Source organism: Garra rufa, chromosome 11 (assembly GCF_049309525.1).
Source record: "Garra rufa chromosome 11, GarRuf1.0, whole genome shotgun sequence".
NCBI lineage: Eukaryota > Metazoa > Chordata > Actinopteri > Cypriniformes > Cyprinidae > Garra > Garra rufa.
Window position 1 is genome coordinate 33,415,914 of NC_133371.1, and position 25,080 is coordinate 33,440,993.

Sequence of the window (25,080 nt, forward strand, 5' to 3'; positions counted from 1 at the left end):
TTTACTTGCATTATCTTTGTGTAATAGTACATTTTGTTTAATGATCAAAATCATTTAAGTGACAAGTATGCATAAAAACAGGAAGGGGGAAAAAACATTGTTTCAACTTTTTTTGTAAAGTGTGTTTGAATTTCTTTGCATGTTCACATTGTAAACACTGGTTCAGAACTTCTGCCTATGTCACACGTGTGGGATGAGCATTTGTGGTTAAAAAGTATATAGATTTGTATTTTTCTTAGAAAATGACAGATTGTTTTACTAGATAAGACCCTGTAGAGCCCTTTGAAGCCGCATTGAAGTGGAGTATATGGAACAAATCCTGGAATGTTTTCCTCAAAAACCTTAATTTCTTTTCGAAAAAAAGAACATCTTGGATGACATGGGGATGAGTACATGATCAGGAAATTTTAATTCTGGAAGTGAACTTGTCCTTTAAGTCATATTGCTTACTGTATAGCGCCACCAATAGTGCAATTTACGAGCATTTATTTCCTGAGGCGCGCGTTTCAGACCTTTATTCCCTTTTTTCCGTTTATACAATTTACAGTTTTATTTGTATATCCAGTTTTAAGACAAAACAAAAGGCATAATAAGAATTCAGACAAAACTGCAGCGTTCCAGCACGTCCTAAAGCCTGTGTCATTATCTAAGATTTCAGCCATTATTGTGAAGATGATGCAAGATTACCAAGCACGAGGTTACAATACCGGTACACCCCAAAAACCAGCTTGTGGGCGCTATAGTGGGTTGTACCACTCTGTTTCATTTAATAGGGGTGGGCGATTTAGATGTAAAATAATTTTACAAACATAACAAACGCAGTTTGAAGCAAAATGCGATGCAATATTGTCATATTGTTTGATTTGGTAAAATCGATTACGGTTATAGCCCACATAAGACACGCCTAGTTGAGTTCTTCAGGGAACTCAAATCAGTTTCCACTACAATTTCCTGTGGGTCGGACGATACGGATAGACAGTAGAGCATCTGCGCCTCCTGCATCACATTTCCATCAGATTGTATATGAGCTTTAATATATCCAAACCATCGAATATAAACCGCCTTCAAGCCGAAACAGTCGATTTCAAAACCTAAGCTCATTTCCTTTTGATTCGTTATAAGGTAAGGTGATTTTTTTTTCTATTTTAATTATGCTGATTTAACATAGGCTACGGGGTGATGAGAGAACGGCTGCGCAATCACATGCAGTGTGTATGATGAAATCTCGCACATGGGTGACATAGTAAATTCGGCCGGGGGGTCTAAAATTAAGTTCTATATAAATATATATTGTGTGTCATTCGTAAATAATGATTTATTTACGCGTAATCGCCTATTTTCAGCCAGTAGGCTATGATAAAACCGCCTCATAATTTTTCCTGAAATAAGCGGGATTTAAATCAGATGTACACATATTGTCTTTGATTATAACAAATTATTTACATTAGGCTATATTCTTGTCACCATAAGCGCATTTAGATTTCATGACCTTGTTTAAAAAAGCCGTTTTATTTTTGAATAAGCGAATTAAAAAAAAATTATACAGTACATTCAGTAACGAACAGGCCAAAATGTGTTCTACATGAGGCTGGATTATAAAAAAAGGTGCAGCCTTGAGAAAAATCTATTTATCACACGAGCAGCGACTGTGAGAGCGCGGCCCCGCGCAGCATCATTCACACTTGTACACTCGTGGTTCTGTACACACTATACAAACCATAGCTTCTCAGCCACAAAGGATCGATTTAATAACATAACTACTATTATTTTCTTTATTTACTAACCATCTATTGCGAAACCGGCATCCACACCTGCTGTTCTGGGGCGCTGCGGCCACGTGACTACAGAAGGCGCGCTCTTGTCTGTTTGGGTTCGTATGCAAATGAACAGACCTCGTGCTCCAAAGACGGGCTAAATTATTTAGATGCGAAATATGATCGTGTTCCGAAGCATCCAGTTGGCTTGAGTGACATTTAATGTAGGATGGAATAAGCGAGTGATGGTTACTCACAGCCACCTGCCACTGAAAATACCGTGTTGCGCCTTTGCGTTGTGCATAACATTTTCTGTGACTACAATAAAGGTAACAAATGGTAAAATGTTTACATACACCTTGCAGAATCTGCAAAATGGTTATTATTTTACCAAAATAAGAGGGATCATACAAAATACATGTTATTTTTAATTTAGTACCGACCTGAATAAGAAATTTCACATAAAAGACGTTTACATATAGTCCACAGGAGAAAATAGTTGAATTTATAAAAATTACCCTGTTCCAAATTTTACATACACTTGATTCTTAATACTGTGTTGTTACCTGAATGATCCTCAGCTGTGTTTTTTGTTCATGAGTATTGTTTGTCCTGAACTGTTAAACTGCCCGCTGTTCTTCAGAAAAATCCTTCAGGTCCCACAAATTCTTTGGTTTTGCAGCATTTTTTGTCTATTTAAACCCTTTCCAACAATAACTGTATGACTTTGAGATCCATCTTTTCACACTGAGGACAACTGAGGGACTCATATGCAACTATTACAGAAGGTTCAAATGCTCACTGATGCTTCAGGAGGGAAAATGATGCATTAAGAGCCAGGGGTGTAAACTTTTGAACATAATGAAGATGTGTACATTTTTCTTATTTTGCCTTAATATCATATTTTTTATTACCCTGATCTTCAAATTCATGCATCGTGTTTCCTTCTAAAGCATCAGTGAGCATTTGAACCTTCTGTAATAGTTGCATATGAGTCCCTCAGTATGAAAGGATGGATGTCAAAATCATACAGTCTTTGTTGGAAAGGGTTCAAAGAAAAAATGCTGAAAAACCAATAAATTTGTGGGACCTTATGGATTTTTTCTGAAGAACAGCGGGCAGTTTAATTGTTCAGGACAAACAGGACTCATGAACAACTGTCACTAAACAAAAAAAAAACACAGCTGTGGATCATTCAGGTAACAACAAGAGTATTAAGAATCACTTTTGAACAGGGTTGTTTTTATAAATTCAACTATTATTTTCTCTTGTGGACAATATGTAAACATATTTAATGTGAAATATCAGTACTAAATAAAAAATAACATGCATTTTGTACGATTCCTTTAATTTTGGTATAATGATTAACATTTTTGCAAATTCTGCAAACTGTAAACTTTTGACCTCAACCGTAATGTATTAATTATCCAAACTACCTAATATTTTCTGGGAATTACACTTGTCTCATCCATATAGGATATAAAGTAGGAGGAGGGGCCTGCGCTTATTTAGCTAATTAAAAAACAACTGCGTCTGCCTGTCAGTCACCATTAGCATTGAGTTAGACTGATATGTCTTTAGAGGGCAGGAGTTTTGAAAAAGCTGAAGATGTCAGGGTGCCGTCTAGCGAAAAGTATTAAAAAATCATGCAAATTATTGACACATTGCATCATGCCAGGGGAATTAACCTGTCTAGTTTCTGTTCTTTGTTTTTGTATCTAACAGGAAACCTGTAGCGTAAAAATGAGAAGATAAATATTGTCAACCCACACTTTCCTCCATTGACTAAATCCCACTCTCTGACCTGCCTTTATACTTTTGACCTCAACCTGCCCTGCCGAAAAGGACTTCCTAAAAAAATCTCTCCCTCCCCATTGCCAAAAAAGACATTTTCAAATGCCCAAAAACAGCAAAAACGTCAAGAGAGAGATTGACGATGACGAAGTTACGGAATCTGTCAAAGATTTGCTCTCCAATGAAGACAACTGTGAGGACTCTTTTAAGAAGAGCTCTCTAATGGTAGGAGATGTTAAACAGAATAAAGAGCGGGATGTTGAGGAAGGCTCAGAGGAGGAGGAAGAGGAGGAGGAAGAAGAGAGGCCTGCCTGGAGCAGCAAACTCCAGTACATCCTAGCCCAGGTGGGCTTCTCAGTGGGCCTGGGCAACGTCTGGAGGTTTCCCTATTTGTGCCAGAAAAATGGTGGCGGTAGGTTACGATGAACGAATTGACACACGCTTAGACACAAAAGAACTGCATTTACACCTACAACCTAAAGTCAGACATATGCCTGACACCTCTTTTGCAAGTTCTCATTATGCATTTCCTCTTTCACTTCCTTCTTCAAGTCTAGTCAGTGTGTTTTCAGTGCCAGAGGTCTTTCGAGAAAACGCAGAGTTCAAATAAAATGCCATTTTGGGGTATCATAATTCATATTATAACTAAGCAACACATTTTTAGTCAACACAAACTCCTTTGGCTAGAGTAACTGGAGTTAGAATAGTACAATCAATGAATATATCAATCAATAAAAACAACTTAGAATTAGTTGTTTGAGAGAGAAAGAGATCTGAATTCCCACAACAGGCAGGTATGGCCTTGAAATGAATCGTTTTGCTTGTGCAGGATAATCACAGGTTATATTACCCATCTCTGATTATACAAAGCTGTTTAATGTCAAGAGAAAGCAGATTACAGCTCCTTACCCTGGTTTCCCTGAGAGCAATGACATGCATTAGATATGATTACTTGTGTCTTTTTCTTTGTTCTCCTTATTTCATTTGCAAAAGACACTTTCAGAGAAAGTCAATGACTTCTGTATCAGATAGAAACACGGAAGAGAAGCAAGCTATCATTTTATAAAGCATGCATCTGTCTTACTTTTGGGTTTCATATAGTAGTAACTATTGTGTTTGTACTGTATAGTCATACAGTAGTTTGTTTCAAAGACATGTTGTCTGCATTTGAGTTTGACCACAACCCTGCCATGTCTTACTTTCCAGGTTATAATAAGTGAGTGTGGCCACCCTGCTGTGCAGATCAGTAATTAGATTAAATAGGCCACTGTGTGTGGGCCGTGTCTGTCTCTGTCTTTGCCAGGGCAGAGCACCCACAACACTGCACCATCTGTGTGCCATCAATGACAGCACGTTTTGTCCTCAAAGAAACACCCCTACAACGTTTTGCTGCCTCAGTCTGCCAGATGTCATCTTATGCACAACCTGTAGAGTCACCAGTTCTTCCGCCAGCATCCCACAGTGTCTCAATATGACCTACATTACAAATCTTAAACAAAATGGAAAACACTCTAAAAACGATTTGAAAGTTAATTGGGCACAAGACTTGTAAATTCCTATTGTTGGCTACAATAAAGTTGATTAATAAATTATTTTATTAGTTAAAACATTGAAATCGTTGACAAAGCTCTTCCATTTCATTACGTAGCAAAGTCTGGGTAAGGTGCGAGCTCCAGAAATTGGATTAAGCCTATATAACAGAGAGAATCGATACTAAATGGCCTGAAATTGTTAATGACATTACCCAAAGCCTGGACTGTAAGGTTGGCACCCAACAAAACTGAAACTAAAACTATAACCATAAAAATACAAAAAAACAAACTACTTAAAATGACAAAAAACATACAATTACAAAAATGTTAACTAAGCAACTAAACAGAAAATATAAAAACAAAAACTCTATTATTTTTTTAATAAAATATACTGCAGTGCATAGACTACCAGTTTAAGATTCAAAAGTTTAAGATTTTTAATGTTTTTTCTTTTAAAGAAGTCTCTTCTGCTCACCAAGCATGCATTTATTAGATCCAAAGTACAGCAAAAACAGTAAAAAATTGAAATATTTTTACTATTTAAAATAACTGTTTTCCATTTGGATATATTTTGAAATGTAATTTATTCCTGTGATCAAATCTAAATTTTCAGCATCCTTACTTCAGTTACACATGATCCTTTGAAATCCATCTAATATGCTGATTGGCTGCTCAAAAAACGTTTTTTTATTGGTGTTATTATCATCAACATTTAGAACAGTGGAAGATCCTAATCCTAAATCTAAAATAAAAAGCTTTTGTAACATTATACACTACCATTCAAAAGCTTAGTCGGTATTTTTTTTTTTAATTAATGCTTTTATTTATTTTTTGATGATAAAGATATTTATATTGTTACAAAAGATTTCTATTTCAGATAATTCCTGTTCTTCTAAACATTCTATTCATCAAAAAAAATAAAACGTTTTTTACTACTTTTTACTAAAACTACCGTTTTCAACATAATATTAATAAATGTTTTTTGAGCAGCAAATCAGAATAAATGCAGGCTTGGTGAGCAGAAGAGATGGCTTTAGAAAACATTAAAAATCTTCATCAACATCAACAACTTTTGACAGGTAGTACACATCTTGATGAATACCTGTCATTTCCTCTTTGTAAATGATGCTTCAGTTTATGTATCAAAATAGATGTATCTAAATATAACAGTGGTGTTAAAAATCATTACAGTAGTCTGAATCTCAGTAGGTTCCAGTGTTGTTAAAGCACATGACTTCAACATGTTGGAGAAGCAGCAGCCCTACAGAACTCTCAAAGCAATGCCATTGTATTGAAGTCATTCCCCATAAGGCACTGGGAAGGAATGTGCTATCCTGTGCCATTGGCAATGCTTGAATAGTTTTAAAATGTCAGTCTTGTCCTTCTTTGGCTCTCTGTAAACAGTTTAAGTCAAGAGAGAAAATATTTGCAATTAATCCCAGTGGGTTACACCATTCATTCATATTTTGTAAAATACTGTAAGATTGGATCAATGTTGCTATTGTTAACTAAAAATAAAAACAGTTTTCATTAATTGAAATATGAGATGAATAAAAAAATAAATAATAATAAAAAATTTGCCTTGGTAACTAACTGAAGTTTGAAGTACTGCAACCACTAAAAATTAAATAATTTAATGCAAATGAAAGCAAGTTAAATGTAAAATGCAAACTGGAAATATAAAAATAATATCTTATTAAAAATATGAATAAATACTATTAATATAATAATTAATACTAAAAAATAATACTAAAATAAAATGGAAACAGCAAAAAAAATGTACATGATTATAAATATCATTATAAATAACCATAAACCCAAAAAATACATTAAGAAATAATTATTATAAATAAATGAAATGTAATTATTTAGAAACAAATAAGTATAATACCAAAAACAAAGCAATTGTGTTTGTTTAGGTGAAATATATGACACCAAAAACAGCAGTTTAAAAATAGTCAAAGACTGACCTTGACCTTGAAAAACATTTGATTTGGTTAAAGGAATAGTTCAACCAAAAATGAAAATTCTGTCATTAATTACCAACCCTCATGTCATTCCAAACCCATAAGACCTTTGTTCATCTTTGGAACACAAATTAGGATATTTTTCATGAAATCTGTTGAAATAGTTCATGTGACATCAGTGGTTCAACCTTAGTGTAACGAAGCTACAAGAAAATGTTTTGTGCGCAAAGAAAACAAAAATTATCATTTTATTTAACAATTTATTCTCTTCCGTGTCAGTCTTTGTCAGTTCAAGAGAGTACCAGAATTGACATATATTTTATATTTGGGTGAACTATCACTTAATTGTTTTAAATGAATTATATACTGTCACTTGTGGCATTAATATACTGTATCTGACATACTGCACATCTCAAGTCCTGTATATACCAGTGTGGAAGTTTAAGAGTCATAACCATAAGTTCTCCTCTTTGTAGGAGCGTATCTGGTTCCCTACCTCATTCTGCTGCTGGTGATAGGGATTCCCCTCTTCTTCCTGGAGCTAGCAGTGGGCCAGCGCATCCGACGAGGCAGTATTGGAGTGTGGAACTACATCAGCCCACGTCTGGGTGGCATTGGCTTTGCCAGCTGTTTGGTGAATATCAGTGCTTTCATAAGGACATACCATAATTCAAGTGCACTGTATAGAAATAGCCAAACTTGGATACTGTCTTTGCTCAAGGGAAAGGCAATTAATTAAACCATTTAAAGACTTATAGATGGTGTACCCCATACATTTGATTGCATTCTCTGTTATTGTAGGTGTGCTTTTTTGTGGCTCTTTACTACAACGTCATCATCGGCTGGAGTCTCTTCTACTTCTCGCAGTCCTTCCAGCAGCCTCTTCCTTGGCACGAGTGTCCCCTGGTCAAAAACAAAACTAATACATGTAAGACAACTTAAAGAAGGACCGGAAATTACACATTTAATGTTTAAAACACAATTATTTGGACAGAAACTATATTTTAATGTACTAAAGGACTTTTCTGATCAATCATTTTAATGTGTAGATGTCGAACCAGAGTGTGAGAAAAGTTCAGCCACTACGTACTACTGGTATCGTGTGGCCCTGGACATCTCTGATTCCATTTCTGAGAGCGGAGGACTTAACTGGAGGATGACTTTGTGCCTGTTGGCTGCTTGGACCATGGTGTGTCTTGCTATGATCAAGGGTATCCAGTCTTCTGGAAAGGTAAGAAAAGTGTTTTGCATTTTTGTCTAGGAAAGTTTGCCTTTGGCCACACAATAAAAGTCAGCCGAGACCTCAAGGAATGTCTTAAAAGCAACACAGAGAGAAACACTGACCTTTAGACTGATCCTTCCTATGTTAGTGAGAACCATCAGGTTCTCATGTGATCCATGCCTGTGTGATGTTGTGAAACATGATGCAGCATCCATACGGATAAGCCCACATGTGGTACTCTGCATGAATGTGCTTTTGACCCAGTTCACTTTGGGCAGCTGATCAAATCGTGTGAGGATTGAAACCTCTTAAAGGGATAGTTTATGAGTCGATGAGTTTATTTCTTCAGGTCAGATTTGGGGAAATTTAGCATTAGTTTATATCTCACAATTCTGAGAAAAAAAATCTGAAAAAAAAAGTCAAAATTGCGAGATATAAACTCACAATTGAGGGAAAAAAAGGTCAGAATTGCCAGATATAAACTCGCAACTGAGAGAAAAAAGTCAGCATTCTGAGACATAAACTTGCAATTGAGAGAGAAAAAAGTCAGAATTATGAGATATAAATTCGTAATTGAGAGAAAAATTTAAGAATTGCTAGAAAAAAGTCCAGAATTGCGAGATATAAACTTGCAATTTAGAGAAAAAAGTCAGAATGACTAGAAAAAGTCAGAATGGTGAGATATAAATTCGCAGTTGAGAGAAAAAGTCAGAATTACAAGATATAAACTCGCAATTGAAAGGAAAAGTCAGAATTGTGACACATAAACTCGCAGTTGAGAAAAAAAGTCAGAATTGCTAGAAAAGTCAGAATGGTGAGATATAAATTCGCAGTTGAGAGAAAAAGTCAGAATTACAAGATATAAACTCGCAATTGAAAGGAAAAGTCAGAATTGTGACACATAAACTCGCAGTTGAGAAAAAAAGTCAGAATTGCTAGAAAAGTCAGAATGGTGAGATATAAATTCGCAGTCGAGAGAAAAAGTCAGAATTACAAGATATAAACTCGCAATTGAAAGGAAAAGTCAGAATTGTGACACATAAACTCGCAGTTGAGAAAAAAAGTCAGAATTGCTAGAAAAGTCAGAACTGTGAGATATAAATTCGCAGTTGAGAAAAAAAGTCAGAATTGCTAGAAAAGTCAGAATGGTGAGATATAAATTCGCAGTTGAGAGAAAAAGTCAGAATTACAAGATATAAACTCGCAATTGAAAGGAAAAGTCAGAACTGTGACATATAAACTCGCAGTTGAGAAAAAAAGTCAGAATTTCTAGAAAAGTCAGAACTGTGAGATATAAATTCGCAATTGAGAGAAAAAAATCTGAATTGCTAGAAAAGTCAGAATTGTGACATACAAACTTGCAGAATTACTAAAAAAGTCAGAATTACTAGAAAAAGTCAGATTTGCAAGATATAAAATCGGAACTGAGGAAAAAAAACAGAATTGCAAGTTAATATCCTGCAATTTTATATCTCGCAATTGAGAGAAAAAAGTCAGAATTGCGAGATATAAACTCGCAATTGAGAGAAAAAAAGTCAGAATTGTGAGAAATAAACTCGCAATTGAGAGAAAAAAAGTCAGAATTGCAAGTTTATATCCTGCAATACTGACTTCTTCCAATTCTTACTTTATAACTCACAATTGCAAGTCTATGTCATGCAATTCTGAGGAAAAAAGTTTGAATTGCGAGTTTATATCTGACTACGTATTTTTAGTGTATATGTTAAAAGAAAAATGTCTCAATAACCACACAGAAAATACATTACAAAGTGCAAAGTATATTACTAAATTGACGTTTGCTTATGATCGATCATATATAGAGGTTTCTGGTAAACATATAATCCATTCCCAGTTAAAGGGACAGCAGATGGATTTCTACTGTTTAAGTGTGGCCCCTCAGTCAGTAAGGATTTCATAGTATGGGGATATAGCATACTATACTCTGCAGGGGATAAGGATAGTCTAAAGCCTAATCTGGGATTTACCTCACAAAAGAATACAAATGTCTCATTCAACATTCCCAGAAAGTGTAATTCTTACAGTGCCATTCCTTTTTTTTCCTTTTTGTAATTTTGTGTGCACAAATAGCATAGTAATGCTAGTTGCCATGGTTTTATGTGCACCATCCCCATTCACAGTTCTGTGGAGCTGCACCCAATAACCATACTCAACTACAATTATTGGTGATTGAGGATACTCTACTGTAGAATTAAAGCTGTTTCTGCAGGAATATGGGTAGACTGATTTAATGGATCTTTGTAAAACCTTCTTGAGGCTTCATTTTTGGTAAGCCACAAAGAAAGTGTGTCTTTTAATCTTCTAAGCTGTGGGATAGTTAAACTTTAGGCTTTGTTCTTACTCTGGTCCACCCTTGATGAATCAGAGATGAGTCAATAGCCTTTTGAGCGCTATGGTCATGCAGTAAAAGCAAGATCAAAGTAAGCCAATAATGTCAATCATCTATGTAATTCTTACAGAAAAGCTGTTTTGTTTACTTTAAAAAGTGCTTTTTAACTGAAATTAGCTTGTTAAACCCACGTTATTACATGTCAGAGCATGGCTCTATAGCAATGCCTACGTCAGGGGTTTGATTCCCAGGAAATGCATGAACTGATCAAATATACACCGACCGACAATGCAATGTAAGTGACTTTAAATAAAAATGTCTGCCAAATTCATAAATGTGAGTGTTAAACAGGTTTACTATGACATCATGAACATGGTCTGTCCATTGTAGACGTATTCATGATCATAAGCAACTAACTTATGGCTGTTTTAGGGAAAAATACCCAAATAAAAAATATGAACCCATAAATTATACATGGGCTTTAAGAAATAAGCCAATTATTAAGTGCTGAAATTATAAGTCTCGAAAGTATAAAATTATGAAATTATGTTTGGGGTGTGACTGCATGACTTTAGTGAATCCCTAGAAAGAGAAGCAACCGCTCCCAGTAACGCTGGATTCTGAGTCACATCAGTTTTACTGAAGTATTATTTAAGTTTACATTTATTCAAATAGCAGAGGCATTTTTCTAAAGCGCCTTACAAATGAGGAATATATCAAGGGATTTATCAAAAAGAGGTGATAAACATGAGAATTACTGATAATACAATAGTAACGTTTCAGAAAAAGTTCAGGAAATACAAGTTGGAACAGGGAGAAATTGAATAAAAGACTGCAGGATGCAGTGCTGACTGAAGAGATCAGTTTAGTATTATTTATGTATTTTGTATCATCTATATACGATTATAGTATTTATTAATTTTTTAATTTGTTTTTATTTTTATCTGATATTTAGTTAAAGTCCTAGTAATTGTGTGTGCCTTAGTCTTTAGTTTGTCTGTTTTTACTATCATCATTGTTTTGTATTTCCATAAAGCTTTAATTTATTTTAATGGTAACACTTTACAATAAGGTGTCATTTGTTAACACTAGTTAATGTATTAACTGACATGAACAAACAATGAACAACACATTTATTATCATATTTATTCATCTTTGTTAATAAGTTAGTTAGTTAGTTAATAAAAATACAGTCATTCAATGTTTATTCATGTTAGTTCACAGTGCATTAACTAATGTTAACAAACACAACTTTTTTATGATTTTAATAATATATAGTATATGCTGAAATTAACTAAGATTAATAACTGCTGTAGAAATATTGCTCATTCTTAGTTCATGTTTACTAATGTTGTTAACTAACGTTAACTAATGAACCTTTTTGTAAAGTGTTACCATTTTTTTAATTTTAATATTTTTTGCACTTAAACTTTACTTAAGTTAGTTATTATTCAGTTATTTACTTCAATTTTAAGTTAAAAGTATTTAATATTTATATTTTATTATATGTTAGCTTTATTTCAATTTTCAAGAATTTTTAATAGCTTTAGTTTTTATTTTAAATAACTGTAAGTGCAGAGTCACAAATGATCTCAGGCAACGAGAGAGGCAACTTAACAGCTTATTTCTTTTGATGTACATGTTTAAAGAAATAAGACTTTGGTTACAACATTCCTCAACAAACCGTAATCAGCATTATCTCATTTTTTCATTCTGTAGATGACTATCCTTGTATTGTCAAGATAAGTAGACACTTAAGTCTAGGCTTTGTTCGGACAGGCAGAAAAAAAAAATATCTGACTCAAATGCATTTAGCTGCACTCTGAAAAAGAAAATACCACAGTTTTTCGAAACCACATCCACATCCATGATTTTGGAAATATGTTTCAGACTGAATGGACTTGCCAGATCAGAGCTTTTTTAGTTATCTGAGATGTACAATGCATATAACATTATACACAAAGCACAGTAAAGTCTGTAGCTTTGTCTCAAATTCACTCATTTACACTCACATGTGGCATTCAGGCTAAAGAGTCTGCTAGCAGATGCCTTAAAGGGATAGCTCACCCAAAAATGAAAATTACCTCATAATTTACTCACCCTCAAGCCATCCTATGTGTAGCCTATATGACTTTCTACTTATAGACAAATACAATCTGAGTTATATTAAAATGTCCTGGCTCTTTTCAAGCTTTATAATGGCAGTGAATGGGTGTTGAGATTTTAAAGTCCAATAAAGTGCATCCATCCATCATAAAAAAGTACTCAACATGGTTTCAGGGGCCTCTGAAGTGAACCAATTCGTTTTTGAAAGAAAAATATCCATATTTAAAACATTATAAACCATAATCTCTAGCTTCCACTAACTGTCGTATGTATTTGTCTAACAATAATGCATCAATTCACTTCAGAAGGCATTTATTATGGCAGCTTTTACGATGGATGGATTCAGTTTATTGGACTTCAAAATATCAACAGCAATTCAGTGACATTATAAATCTTGGAAGAGCCAGGACATTTTTTAATATAACTCTAATTACATTCATCTGAAAGAAGAAAGTCATACATCTAATGCCGAGTTCAGACTGCACGATTTTCAAAGCAATCGCGTCACAGATGTTTTCACACTGCATGACTATCTGGGGTGGCATTCCGTCGCTGCTGTGTTCACGCTGCACGATGGTTCGGCGACAGGGGGTTTCACACTGCATGACTTTACAATAGGAAGAATCGCCCACAACTTTGTCCCGGTCCGCAAACTACGTCTCACAACCAAACACACGCGAGAAGTGACATGGAAACAACGCGAGGTCAGGCGTGCAAGTTCTCACGTGAGACTGTATTATTATAAAAAAAAATGGTAGCCCGCAAGAAGCTTATCATACAAATTGCATGTGCACTCATTTGCAGCGGAAAGAAAAGAAGCCGAAGCTATTCTTGTTGATATTGTGGTCTATACCTTCGTAACTCCTCCCCCCACTTCCCGCTGGCCTGCATGTTGCTGTCTCTTTGGCTGAAGGCAATCGCCGATGTGATTTTCAGTCAGATCACCTTTCACATGGCATGATTTTGAATCGCCGACAGGTCCAGATATTTAGCATGCCAAATATCTCACGGGTGTTGGCGACACGTCGGCGATTCTCTCAGATCGCGTCTTTGATATTTCACACTGTGTGATTGTCACTCGCGTGAACGAGCAGCGATTTGCCTGTGATTTCGGGCATTTGTCGGCGATTTCTCAAAACCTGTCGGCGAGTCAAAATCGGGGCTAAAATCATGCAGTCTGAACTCGGCATAAGATGAATTGAGGATGAGTAAATCATGAGTTATTATTTTTGGGTGAACTATGCCTTTAAGAAACTTTATCATAGAGAAAAACATGCAAATTATCATATATAACAGAAATCACTGGCCTTCTTTGGTTATTGTAGTACTACAAATGTAATTCACATTTTACACTGAAATTTGTTTGATAATCTGTTTGGTTACGTCTAATCGCAGGTGATGTACTTCAGCTCTCTGTTCCCCTACGTGGTGCTTATTTGTTTCCTGGCTCGTGCGTTCCTGCTCAAGGGTTCTGTTGACGGCATCATCCACATGTTTACACCAAAGGTAAGACCCTAAAGGACATGATCTGTGTACGTGTGAGCAGATGACACATTACGACAATGGTTTGACCAATTTACTCTACATGCTCTGGTTCATACAGCAGCAATTAATCCAATTTATTGAGAATTATGGTAATCATCCATTACTAATTCCCATGTGTATCCGTCGTCTCAGTCCGGTGGAGACCAGTAGACGTATCTATGGAAACAATACCCCAGCCAGATTTCCCAGCATGCAATTGTGATGTGACTCAACAGAAATGAATTAACTCTTCCATCAGCACAGACTGAAACCTAGCAGACTGTCTTGTTGTGCCAGCTACTTTACACAATACACATCCAACACACAGACAACAAGATGTGGTCACATTTCTCTTCAGTGCAAGGGGCTGTCAATGTGTCCCTTGTTGTGCTATGTGTCGCTTCAGAGTCTTATCAGTGGGTGGTTTGTGTAACAAACAATTAAATGATAGTATGTAGCCTCTGCTTTTTAAAAGAAATACTATTGCGTTAAACAAGATGATCATTTAAACACAGCCATTACAAACACTGCACTGTAACTAATAGGGCTGGGTAAAAAATATAGATTCTCCGATTTTAATCGATCTTCAGTTTAACGCAACGATATAGATTCGGGAAATCCCTGAATCGATTCTTAATGCGCGTGCTTCACGGAAGAGGATATGAATATTCACCTCTCGTCCTTAAGGTGTCACCATCAGCTGCTTTTTTTGCAGAAAAATCTGGTGATCAAAAATGATTAGGCTGTAGTTAAGAACTGTTACTGTCTTTTAATTTTTTTACAGTAATGTGCATTTTGCTGTTTGTTTACATGGTGTACAATGGATGCAGATATTTATGACTTTTTGTTACAGAGTTCATTTAAAATAAAAGTTGTTTAAAATAAACAACTGTGTGCACCTTTATTATAAATGTAGATGTGCATTTCAGTAATAAACTTAAGTAGGAGAGTTTCAGTTACCAGCATTTATATCAAAATATGGATCCCATGTCTGCAAAACTAACATTTTAAATGAAATATTAATAGCCATAACCATAAAAATAAGAGTTGAATCGAATCGCCTAATTGGTCACAATACCCAGCCCTAGTAACTAAAATGTGCTAAAAAAGAGACTGCAATTTGTTAATTAAATGTTTTACATTTTTCTTATTATATTAAATTCTATATGTTCACTCAAAAAAGAAAATTCTGTCATTAATTACTCACCCTCATGTCATTCCAAACCCATAAGACCTTTGTTCATCTTTGGAGCAAAAATTAGGATATTTTTGATGAAATCCGACAGCTTTCTGACCCTGCATAGACAGCAACGCAATTGATACGTTCAAGGCCTAGAAAGCAAGTAAGGTCATCGTTAAAATAGTCCATGTGACATCAGCATTTCAACCGTAAAAGCAAAAGAAACCAAAAAAAAACAGGTTTATTCAACAATTTCTGTGTCGTGGTACTTTTATGAACACATGCTGACTGACACAGAAGAGAAGAAATTGTAAATAAAGCTGTCATTTTTGGTTTCTTTGTGCACAAAAAGTACATGAGACAAGAGGGCGAGTAATTAATGACAGAATTTTCATTTTTGGAAGACAGTTAGTGCTTATTTTACATTTTTTATATCAAGGATGCAACTGCTGAATAGCTATGTTGATATTTACATTTAAAGGGATAGTTCACACATGAATGAAAATTACTCACTTATCGTATTTTGCTCCAAACCTGTGTGCATTTCCATTACAAGATATTTCCCAAAAAATACATTTCTCCCCAAAAGTTTTTTTTTATTATATTCCAGAAAGTCCATAGGTCATGGTGTTACATATTTATATACTATTATAGTTTTTTATTATTTTTTTAATAAATTGTTATGTGATGTTGTTATGTGCATTTTTTTCTTTAATTTTTTTTTAACAATTAGTTTAACTTTTAATAATCATCTTTAGGTTTAATTTATTGTAAGTTTTAGTTCAGTTTTAGTTTTTATTTCCAGTCATTTTTGTGCTTCAACTTTAACTTATGTGATTATTTTGATAACATATATTAAATAAGTTAAAGCTGAAGCACAAAAATCAAACTTTAATTTAGCTTTAGTTCTTATAATAATGTCATATTTAGACATTTTTTTATATGTTCTTATGTGACCCTGGACCAAAAAAAACATTCTTAAGTATATTTGTAGCAATAGCCAAAAATACACTGTATGGGTCAAAATTATCTATTTTTCTTTTATGCCAAAAATCATTAGGATATTAAGTAAAGATCATGTTCCATGAAGATATTTTGTACATTTTCTACCGTTAATATATAAAAACGAAATTTTTGATTGGTAATATGCAATGCTAAGAACCTAATTTGAACAACTTTAAAAGCGATTTTCTCAATATTTAGATTTTTTTTGCACCCTCAGATTCCAGATTTTCAAATAGTTGTATCTCAGCCAAATATTGTCCTATCCTAACAAACCATACAGCAATGGAAAACTTTTTATTCGGCTTTCAGATGGTCCAGGTGTCACATATGTTTTGTGTAGACCAATGTTTAAAGTAAAATAAATCTATATATCGGTCAATATGATGATTAAAAGAAATTTAAAAATGACTTACCTCAGACATTAATCATAACCAGATTAATACATTTTCAGATGTTTTACAGATATTTTAAGTAAAAATCTTATCACTGTATCCATTTGAGCATGTGACAAACAATAACTGCATAATTTATTTACAGCTGGAAATCATGCTGGAACCCAAAGTGTGGCGTGAAGCTGCCACTCAGGTCTTTTTTGCTCTGGGTCTTGGTTTCGGAGGTGTTATCGCCTTCTCCAGCTACAACAAGCGAGACAACAACTGCCACTTCGACGCTGTGCTGGTCTCCTTCATTAACTTCTTCACCTCAGTGCTAGCCACTCTGGTCGTGTTCGCTGTACTGGGCTTCAAAGCTAACATCATGATTGCTAAATGTGTGGAAATGTAAGTTCAAAACAAAAATTAACCCTAATAAGCAGTTTAGTAGAATATATTCAGAATAATACTAAAATACACTTGTATACAGATCAAATGACCTATAGTTTCTTTGTTGTTTTAATGTCTCTTAGGAACACAAAGAAAATCATTGATTTCCTTGGAAAAGAAATCAATCCAAGCTTGATCCCACACCACATTAACTTCAGTAATGTTAGCCCTGAGGACTACCAGCAAATGACCACCATTATCCGGGGCGTGATGGAAAACGATTACCCACGCCTAGGTTTAGATAACTGCGACATCAAAGAAGAACTGAACAAGGTGAGGAGGAGCTTGACGTGAACTGATACACCTCGGGGAAACCTAAGAGACAACTGATACACACAAACTTTCCATGGAATTCAACCCTGGTAGCTACGCTCTCACTCCAGTCAGCTGTTTTGAAAGTTAATACAACACAAAAGAGCACTCTTCATGAAAATGTGTTCTTTTAAAACACATAATCCATACTTCACAGCTATTAGAAAATCTGAGAGATACAAAATACAGTCATTCATTTCTTTTTTATATCAGTATTTCAGATTATTTTCAAATTTAGCAAGGTTTTCAAATGTCAAAAGGAATAACCCCAAGAAAACATAATTTCACAATATTTGTAAAAATAAATAAATAAATTTGAAAATTATTCACACTACTGATCAAAACTTTGGGGTACAATTAATACAAATTAATATTTTTATTTGGCAAGTATGCAATAAAAGGTGAAAGTAAAGACCTACTTTAAACTTTCTATTCATCCAAGAATATTTAAAAATATTTTTAATTGTTTCCATAAAATATTAAGCAGTAGAACTGTTTTCAGAATTTATAATATGTAATAAGTAATGTTTATTGAGCACCAAATTATCATATTAAAATTATTTCTGAAGGATCAATCAACACTCAAGACTGCTGAAAATTCAGCTTTGCCATTACAGGAATAAATTACATTTTAAAATAAAATTAATTGAGAAACTGTTTAACAATTGTAGTAACTGTTTTATTTTTATAAATTGTACACATTTTTATATAAATTAAGTCTTGGTGTGAGACTTGTTTCAAACATACTGAAAAATGCTTCTTTTCATAATCTCAGACATCCTTATTTGTAATTGACCCACAAACAGATGTAAAATGGTTTAAAAAAATTAAGATTTTGTTTTACCACAATAAAGTGAACTGCAGAGGAAGTAGTAGTTTAGTGGCCAATAATGAAGGCACATTTCTGCTGTGTTGTCATGGAAGGAGGTGTGTGGGTGATCAAGAGGCACTGCATGATGAAACAAACGGAAATAAATGCGGCATATGTTGGCTGAGGTGATACCATAATGAGATTAAACCACATACACACTTACACGAACCACCGTAGTCTTCTAGAATACGAGTCTCCTTCTATACACAGACACTTTACTCCTGCTGCTTTGATGTGTTGTCTTTTACCCAAATCTATTTCTGTCAGTTCCTGCTAGTTTCGAGGTAAACCCTTACACGAAAACCTGTTGAGTAACTGATGCAGCGGCCTCAAGTAAAATACAGCATTTTAACAGTACATCAACAAATGTGTGAACATCATTATAGCAGCAATCTAATGCTAATATGTTTTTACTTACGTAATGTTTGCTGATGCAAAACAAGTTGCTATGATACAAGTCAAACCTTGTCCTTGTACTCATCCAGGTTTTTACTACACACATTTGCTTTGTATTTCTATGTGCTTTTACATGTTCATGTTTTTGAAAGCATCCAATAATCCTACCTTTTCTTTCTTCTTACAGGCTGTGCAGGGCACAGGCTTGGCCTTCATCGCCTTCACTGAAGCCATGACCCATTTTCCAGCCTCGCCTTTTTGGTCCGTCATGTTTTTCCTCATGTTGGTCAATCTGGGGCTGGGCAGCATGTTCGGCACTATTCAGGGCATCCTCACCCCCATTGTGGACACCTTTAAAGTACGAAAGGAATACCTCACAGGTCAGTCACAGACAAAAAACTCATGATTCTGCTATATGGAGAAAAGGCAGCATCCTTTAGTTCATATTTGCTTAAAGGAGTAGTTAACTTTCAGAACAAATATTTACAGATAATGTAGTCACCCCCTTGTCACCCAAGATGTTCATGTCTTTCTTTCTTCAGTCATAAAGAAATTATGTTTTTTGAGGAAAACATTTCAGGATTTCTCTCCATGTAATGGACTTCTGTGGTGCCCTTGAGTTTGAACTTCCAAAATGCAGTTTAAATGTAGCTTCAAAGGGCTCTAAATGATCCCAGCCGAGGAAGAAGGGTCTTATCTTGCGAAACGACTGGTTATTTTCTAAAAACATTTATAATTATATACTTTTTAATCTCAGTACACAGCTAGACAAGACGAGCATTTGTGGTTAAAAGTATATAAATTGTAATTGTTTTTTTTAGAAGATAACCAATTTTTTTGCTAGATAAGACCCTTCTTTCCTCAGCTGTGATCGTTTAGAGCCATTTGAAGCTGCATTTTAGAAGTTCAAACTCGGGGGCACCATAGAAGTCCATTATATGGAGAGAAATCCTGAAATGTTTTCCTCAAAAAACATAATTTCCTTACAACTGAAGAAAGAAAGACATGAACATCTTGGATGACAAGGGGGTGAATACATTATCTGTAGATTTTTGTTCTGAAAGTGAACTACTCCTTTAAGTTTCAGAATACAATAGATCTTTATTTGAAGCCTATGCTAGATTTGTAGATTTGAAAAGTTCAATTCATGTCATCACAAGGCTTCAGCAATAAGGAATACACTCAGGCCATGCAATAGTCAATAGTTGAAAGATACTTTCAGTGACCAGAGATTTAAACACATCATATTAGTATTATTAGTATTATTTGTAAATCAAGACAAGAACATCCTCACAGAATTAAATATTATCACAATTTAAAATAAGTACTATCTATTTTAATATGTTTAGATTGTAATTTATTCATGTGATGGCAAAGCTGAATTTTCAGTCTTCAGTGTCACATGATCCTTCAGAAATCATTCTAATACGTTAATTTGGTCTCAAGAAACGTTTCTTCTTATCAGCATAGTTGAAAACCGTTGTCCTGAGTAACATTTTTGTGAAAACCGTAATACAGCTTTTCATTTCGACTCTTGGTTTCTAATAATCCCCTATATCACAAACGTTATTTCTCTGTTTTGTTTACAGTTGGTTGCTGTGTACTTGCCTTCTGTATCGGTTTACTATTTGTCCAGCGATCTGGGAACTACTTTGTAGCCATGTTTGACGACTATTCTGCTACTCTGCCTCTCCTCATCGTTGTTCTTCTGGAGAACGTTGCTGTGGCCTGGGTGTACGGCACAGACAAGTATGTTACGCGCTCTTCCTCTATCAGACAGCTTACAGCGCCCTCTAGTGTCATGAGCGTCATATTGCTATGAAGAGTACTTGTTCTTAACTGTATATAAACATTCACTTCACGTTATGATCACATACCATACCAACCCAAGACAAAATAAAATTGTAATTAAATTATCATTTTAAAAAAAGTAATCATAAAACCTCTACAGACTGCTTTACAACAGAATTAAATAACACTTTAACAAATCCATAAATCAGAAGCAAATGCTAGTCTATTTGAATTTGAATTGATTGAGGCATTGACACATCACTAATTGAATCATCTTGATTGAAATCTGAGAAAAATGGGCAACATGTGATTTTAAAGCTAAATAAACTACCAATCAAAAGTTTTGGAATTCTCTTCTGCTCACCGAGCCTGCATTTATTTGATCCGAAATACAGCAAAAGCTCTAATATTGTGAAATATTTTTACTATTTAAAACAACTGCTTTATATCTGAATATATTTTAAAATGTAATTTATTCCTGTGATCAAAGCTAAATTTTCAGCATCATTACTGATTTGCTGATATTTGCTGATTTGCTGTTTAAGAAACATTTTTTATTATTATTCTACATTTATAAAGTTGAGTACATTTTTTTCAGGATTTTTTTGATGAATAGAAAGATCCAAAGATCAGCATTTGTCTGAAATAAAAAGCTTTTGTAACATTATTCACTATACCATTCAAAAGCTTGGAATCAGTATAATTTCTATAAGAAATGAATACTTTTATTTAGCAAGGATGCGTTAAATTGATCAAAAGTGATAATAAAAATATCTATAATGTTAAAAAGAGTTTTATTTTAAATAAATGCTGTTTTTCTAAACTTTCTATTCATCAAAGAAACCTGAAAAAAATACTAAATCTAAATCTACTCAGCGGTTTTCAGCATAATAATAATAAATGTTTTTTGAGCAGCAAATCCCAATATTAGAATGATTTCTAAAAGATCATGTGACTGGAGTAATGATGCTAAAAATTCAGCTTTGAAGTCACAAGAATAAATTACATTTTAAAATATATTCAATAAATAAATATTTCAAAATGGTACTGTTTTTGCTGTACTTTGGATCAAATAAATGCAGGCTTGGTGAGCAGAAAACCTCTTCTTTTTTTCTTTTTTTTTAAACTTTTGACTGGTAGTGTACCTGGTTGTTTTTTAAATGTATTTTTAAGTATTTGTGGATTTTTTTTTTTTACCTAAAACTTAAGTTATGTTAGACTAAAGTTAAGACATTTAAAGGGATAGTTCACCTAAAAATTTTAGATCTGTCATTAATTACTCACTCTCATGTCGTTCCAAACCCGTAGTACCTTCGTTCATCTTCGGAACACAAAATAAGATATTTCTGAATAAATCCAAAAGCTTTCTGACCCTGCATAGACAGCAATGCAACTGACATGTTCAAGGCCCAAAAAGGTAGTAAGGACATTGTTAAAATAATGTGACATTAGTGGTTCAACCATAATTTTATAAAGCTATGAGAATATTCTTTGTGCACAAAGAAATCATAAATAACCACTTTATTCATCAGTTTCTTTTCTCATCAGTTTCTTTTCTCAACAATTACGGCTGAACCACTGATGTCACATGGACTATTTTAACAATGTCCTTAGTACCTTTCTAGGCCCTAAACATGCATAGTTGCGTTGCCGTCTTGCTGTCAACTCTATTGCAATTCGCAGTGATTGTGCCATTGATGCATCTCTGTCTCCTGTGGGTTCATTCAGGTTCTTTGAAGATCTAAAGGACATGCTTGGTTTCACTCCATACCGCTACTATTACTATATGTGGAAGTTTATCACACCAGTGCTGCTGCTGGGTCTTCTGGCTGCAAGCCTTATTCAACTGGGACTGTCACCACCTAGCTACAGCGCATGGAACCAACACCTGGTGGGTAATCTTGAATAAAACTATGAGAAAAGAGGCCAATATGCAATTTAAAAATACAGGGAAGAACATAGGAACTCTATTCATACTTTTTGTAATTACTTCACCTGTAAGCATCCTCTTATTTCTTTTTGTAAACATCAAACTAGTTAAGACTAAAGTTGAATTATTCCTTTAAGCCTGGGTCAGTTCTAAGGCCTTCAATCCACAGGATTAAAGTGGAATTATTCCTTTGCCAGAATAATCCAATTGCTCTGTCTGTTCCCAGGCTCATGAACAGTCTCTCAGCTATCCGCCCTGGGGCCTGGCTGTCTGCATCTCACTGGTGGTCACCGCCATCCTCCCTGTGCCTGTGGTTTTCATTCTGCGCTGTTTGAACATCATCGACGAGAACGCAGGAGCCCTGTCCACCATCTCCTATAAAAAAGGGCGCATTATAAAAGACACCGCTTGTAGGACCAGGGAAGAAGACGAAGATGACGCAAGTCTCCTCAACACAAAGACGCCGAGCGAAGCCCCGTCGCCCATGCCAGCCAACTACCGTAAGAAGAGCGGTCCTGCTTCGGCCACAGACATCACGCTCAACGGTAGCTGCAGCACTGGATACATAATGCCGAACATTACAGACATTCCGGACATGCCTGAATCTGATTTGTGAAGGCCGTATGTAACTGTGAGGACCAGTGTCATTTCATTTGCCCTTCAAGTTTCAAATGTCAGTCTCCTGAGTAACCAATCATGATACATTGAGATGAATGGGAATGCTAACAGACAGCGTTCTCCTATAGACCTCTTCTAACAGCCATCTTCCTTTCGCACGGGTCTACTACAAAAGTTTCTAATTGTATTATACGTGTAGTTAGCACTAACGCCCCCTACCCCCATCCCAACCCATTGCCCCAACTGTTGCACGCACTTACCCGCCTCTGTAGGGGCCTGTCCACCCCTGGTTTATGCTCTACTGTAGAATGGCTATTTGTACAGATGATGTTGCAAGTCAGGGCAGTTACTGTCCACAAAAATCAAGATTAGAAGCAGCTTAGCAGCTTTGGGAAAGTCTAGAATGTAAATGTATGCGTAAAAAACGTGGAAAACCATGCAATACTTTTCTTTGGATGTAGTTGAGTCATTGTACATCGATGTATGGATTGCATTTAATACAACCCTAACTCATTGTTCGAAAATGTGTGCCTAATTCATTCTAAAACTGTTCATAGAATACGAGGCGTGAATGTTGTACATTTAAGGTATTCTGTAAATATATTATGAATAAAATTATTCAAATATAGTTTGGAATACAGATCATGTTGTTTGGTAAGAACTGCTTAAAAATCCAGTCCGCTGACTTTGTTTTTTTGATTGTATGTTTGCTGATGTGCTATCATTGTAAGGAGTCTTGAGACTTCTCCCTCTTCCTGTAAATATTTTTTTCATGAATTTGCTCAATGACGCAGTATTTCCTTTCTCAATATTGAGATTAAATGATAAAAGGATTCAGACACACTGTTTGGCTTTGCTACTTTGTTGCACTCCACAATAACTTGACTGGCAAATTAGATATTTCACTACATGATTCTCATTGCCTCAAAAATTCACAATATATTTATATTATTTTCCCCTGTAAGAGCAGGCGGCTTCCGGTCTCATCTGCTTCCAGGAATTTTAGCTGTAAAACAACTAGTTATATTGCAAATTGGTGTGTCTTACCATATTATTTTAATGTATTATCCTAATTATGAACACACTGGTTTGTAGTGCAAACAGGTTCAAGGTCATTGCACAATGAGTCGAAATTTTTCGTATGCGTTTTTTTTTTCATATTCGTCATCACCTTTCCTATCAAAATGGTTTCTACAGATGCGAAAATGCAAAAAAAAGTCTTTAAAACTTTTTTTACGACAGACAAAAGTTTTAGAGGCAGTGTGTAAACGTGGTTGAAAACATGTAATTATTTTTTTTAACGTTCTAAAATTTCAGATTCAACTTTTTTTTAACTACAATGACTTTTTTCGTTTACTGCACTTGGTTATTCTTCTCGTTATTTCCCTACAGCAGCTAATGAACCGGAAGTCTCGCACATTCACAGAAAACGGAAAAATAAGGTGGATATAAATCTTGAAAAGTTAAAAATAAATAAATAAATCATGGTATTTTTTTTTTTAACAATTAGTAACACCATGCATTCAATAGGAAAAATTGTACTAATCAGAAAAGACTAAAATGCGAACTGTTAATGAGAATAACTACATATTATTTTTACTTCAAACTTTCATTATTTGTCGATCGAGTGTTTGAATTAACTTTCTTCTGTGAACCGATTCTTAATTTATAGTATTCTACACAGTGATAAATACTATGTCGATTAGAATATAAATATGAAATATACCTGAGATGGCTTGAAGAACACAGAAAAACCATATAGCATTACTGTTGTAAAAATATTTTTTACAAAAAAAAAAAAAAAATCAGCTAAGGCGACAGCTGGATATCTTTGTTCATATAAGGGATTTTCTGGAAAGGCATTTGTTTTATTAAAGTAGTTCACTTCCAGAACAAAAATTTACAGATAA

General features: G+C 34.7%; 1 protein-coding gene across 1 annotated transcript; it reads left to right on the top strand.

Moving 5' to 3' along the window:
• The first annotated feature begins 972 nt into the window (after positions 1-972).
• Positions 973-24,009, top strand: slc6a15 (solute carrier family 6 member 15). The gene is made up of 12 exons (XM_073850086.1): positions 973-1,122; positions 3,480-3,960; positions 7,524-7,681; positions 7,849-7,975; positions 8,097-8,278; positions 14,118-14,228; positions 16,969-17,210; positions 17,336-17,525; positions 19,019-19,211; positions 20,421-20,580; positions 22,351-22,513; positions 22,779-24,009. Exons 2-12 carry the CDS (start codon positions 3,651-3,653, stop codon positions 23,166-23,168), a joined length of 2,226 nt encoding a protein of 741 aa, XP_073706187.1. The 5' UTR covers positions 973-1,122; positions 3,480-3,650; the 3' UTR covers positions 23,169-24,009.
• Positions 24,010-25,080: the final 1,071 nt, after the last annotated feature.

Coding starts and splice junctions, on each gene's coding strand:
- slc6a15 (XM_073850086.1), top strand. CDS start 3,651: ATGCCCAAAAACAGCAAAAACGTCAAGAGAGAGATTGACGATGACGAA. Junction 7,976..8,096: donor CAAAAACAAAACTAATACAT/GTAAGACAACTT, acceptor TTTAATGTGTAG/ATGTCGAACCAGAGTGTGAG. Junction 17,526..19,018: donor TCAAAGAAGAACTGAACAAG/GTGAGGAGGAGC, acceptor TTCTTCTTACAG/GCTGTGCAGGGCACAGGCTT.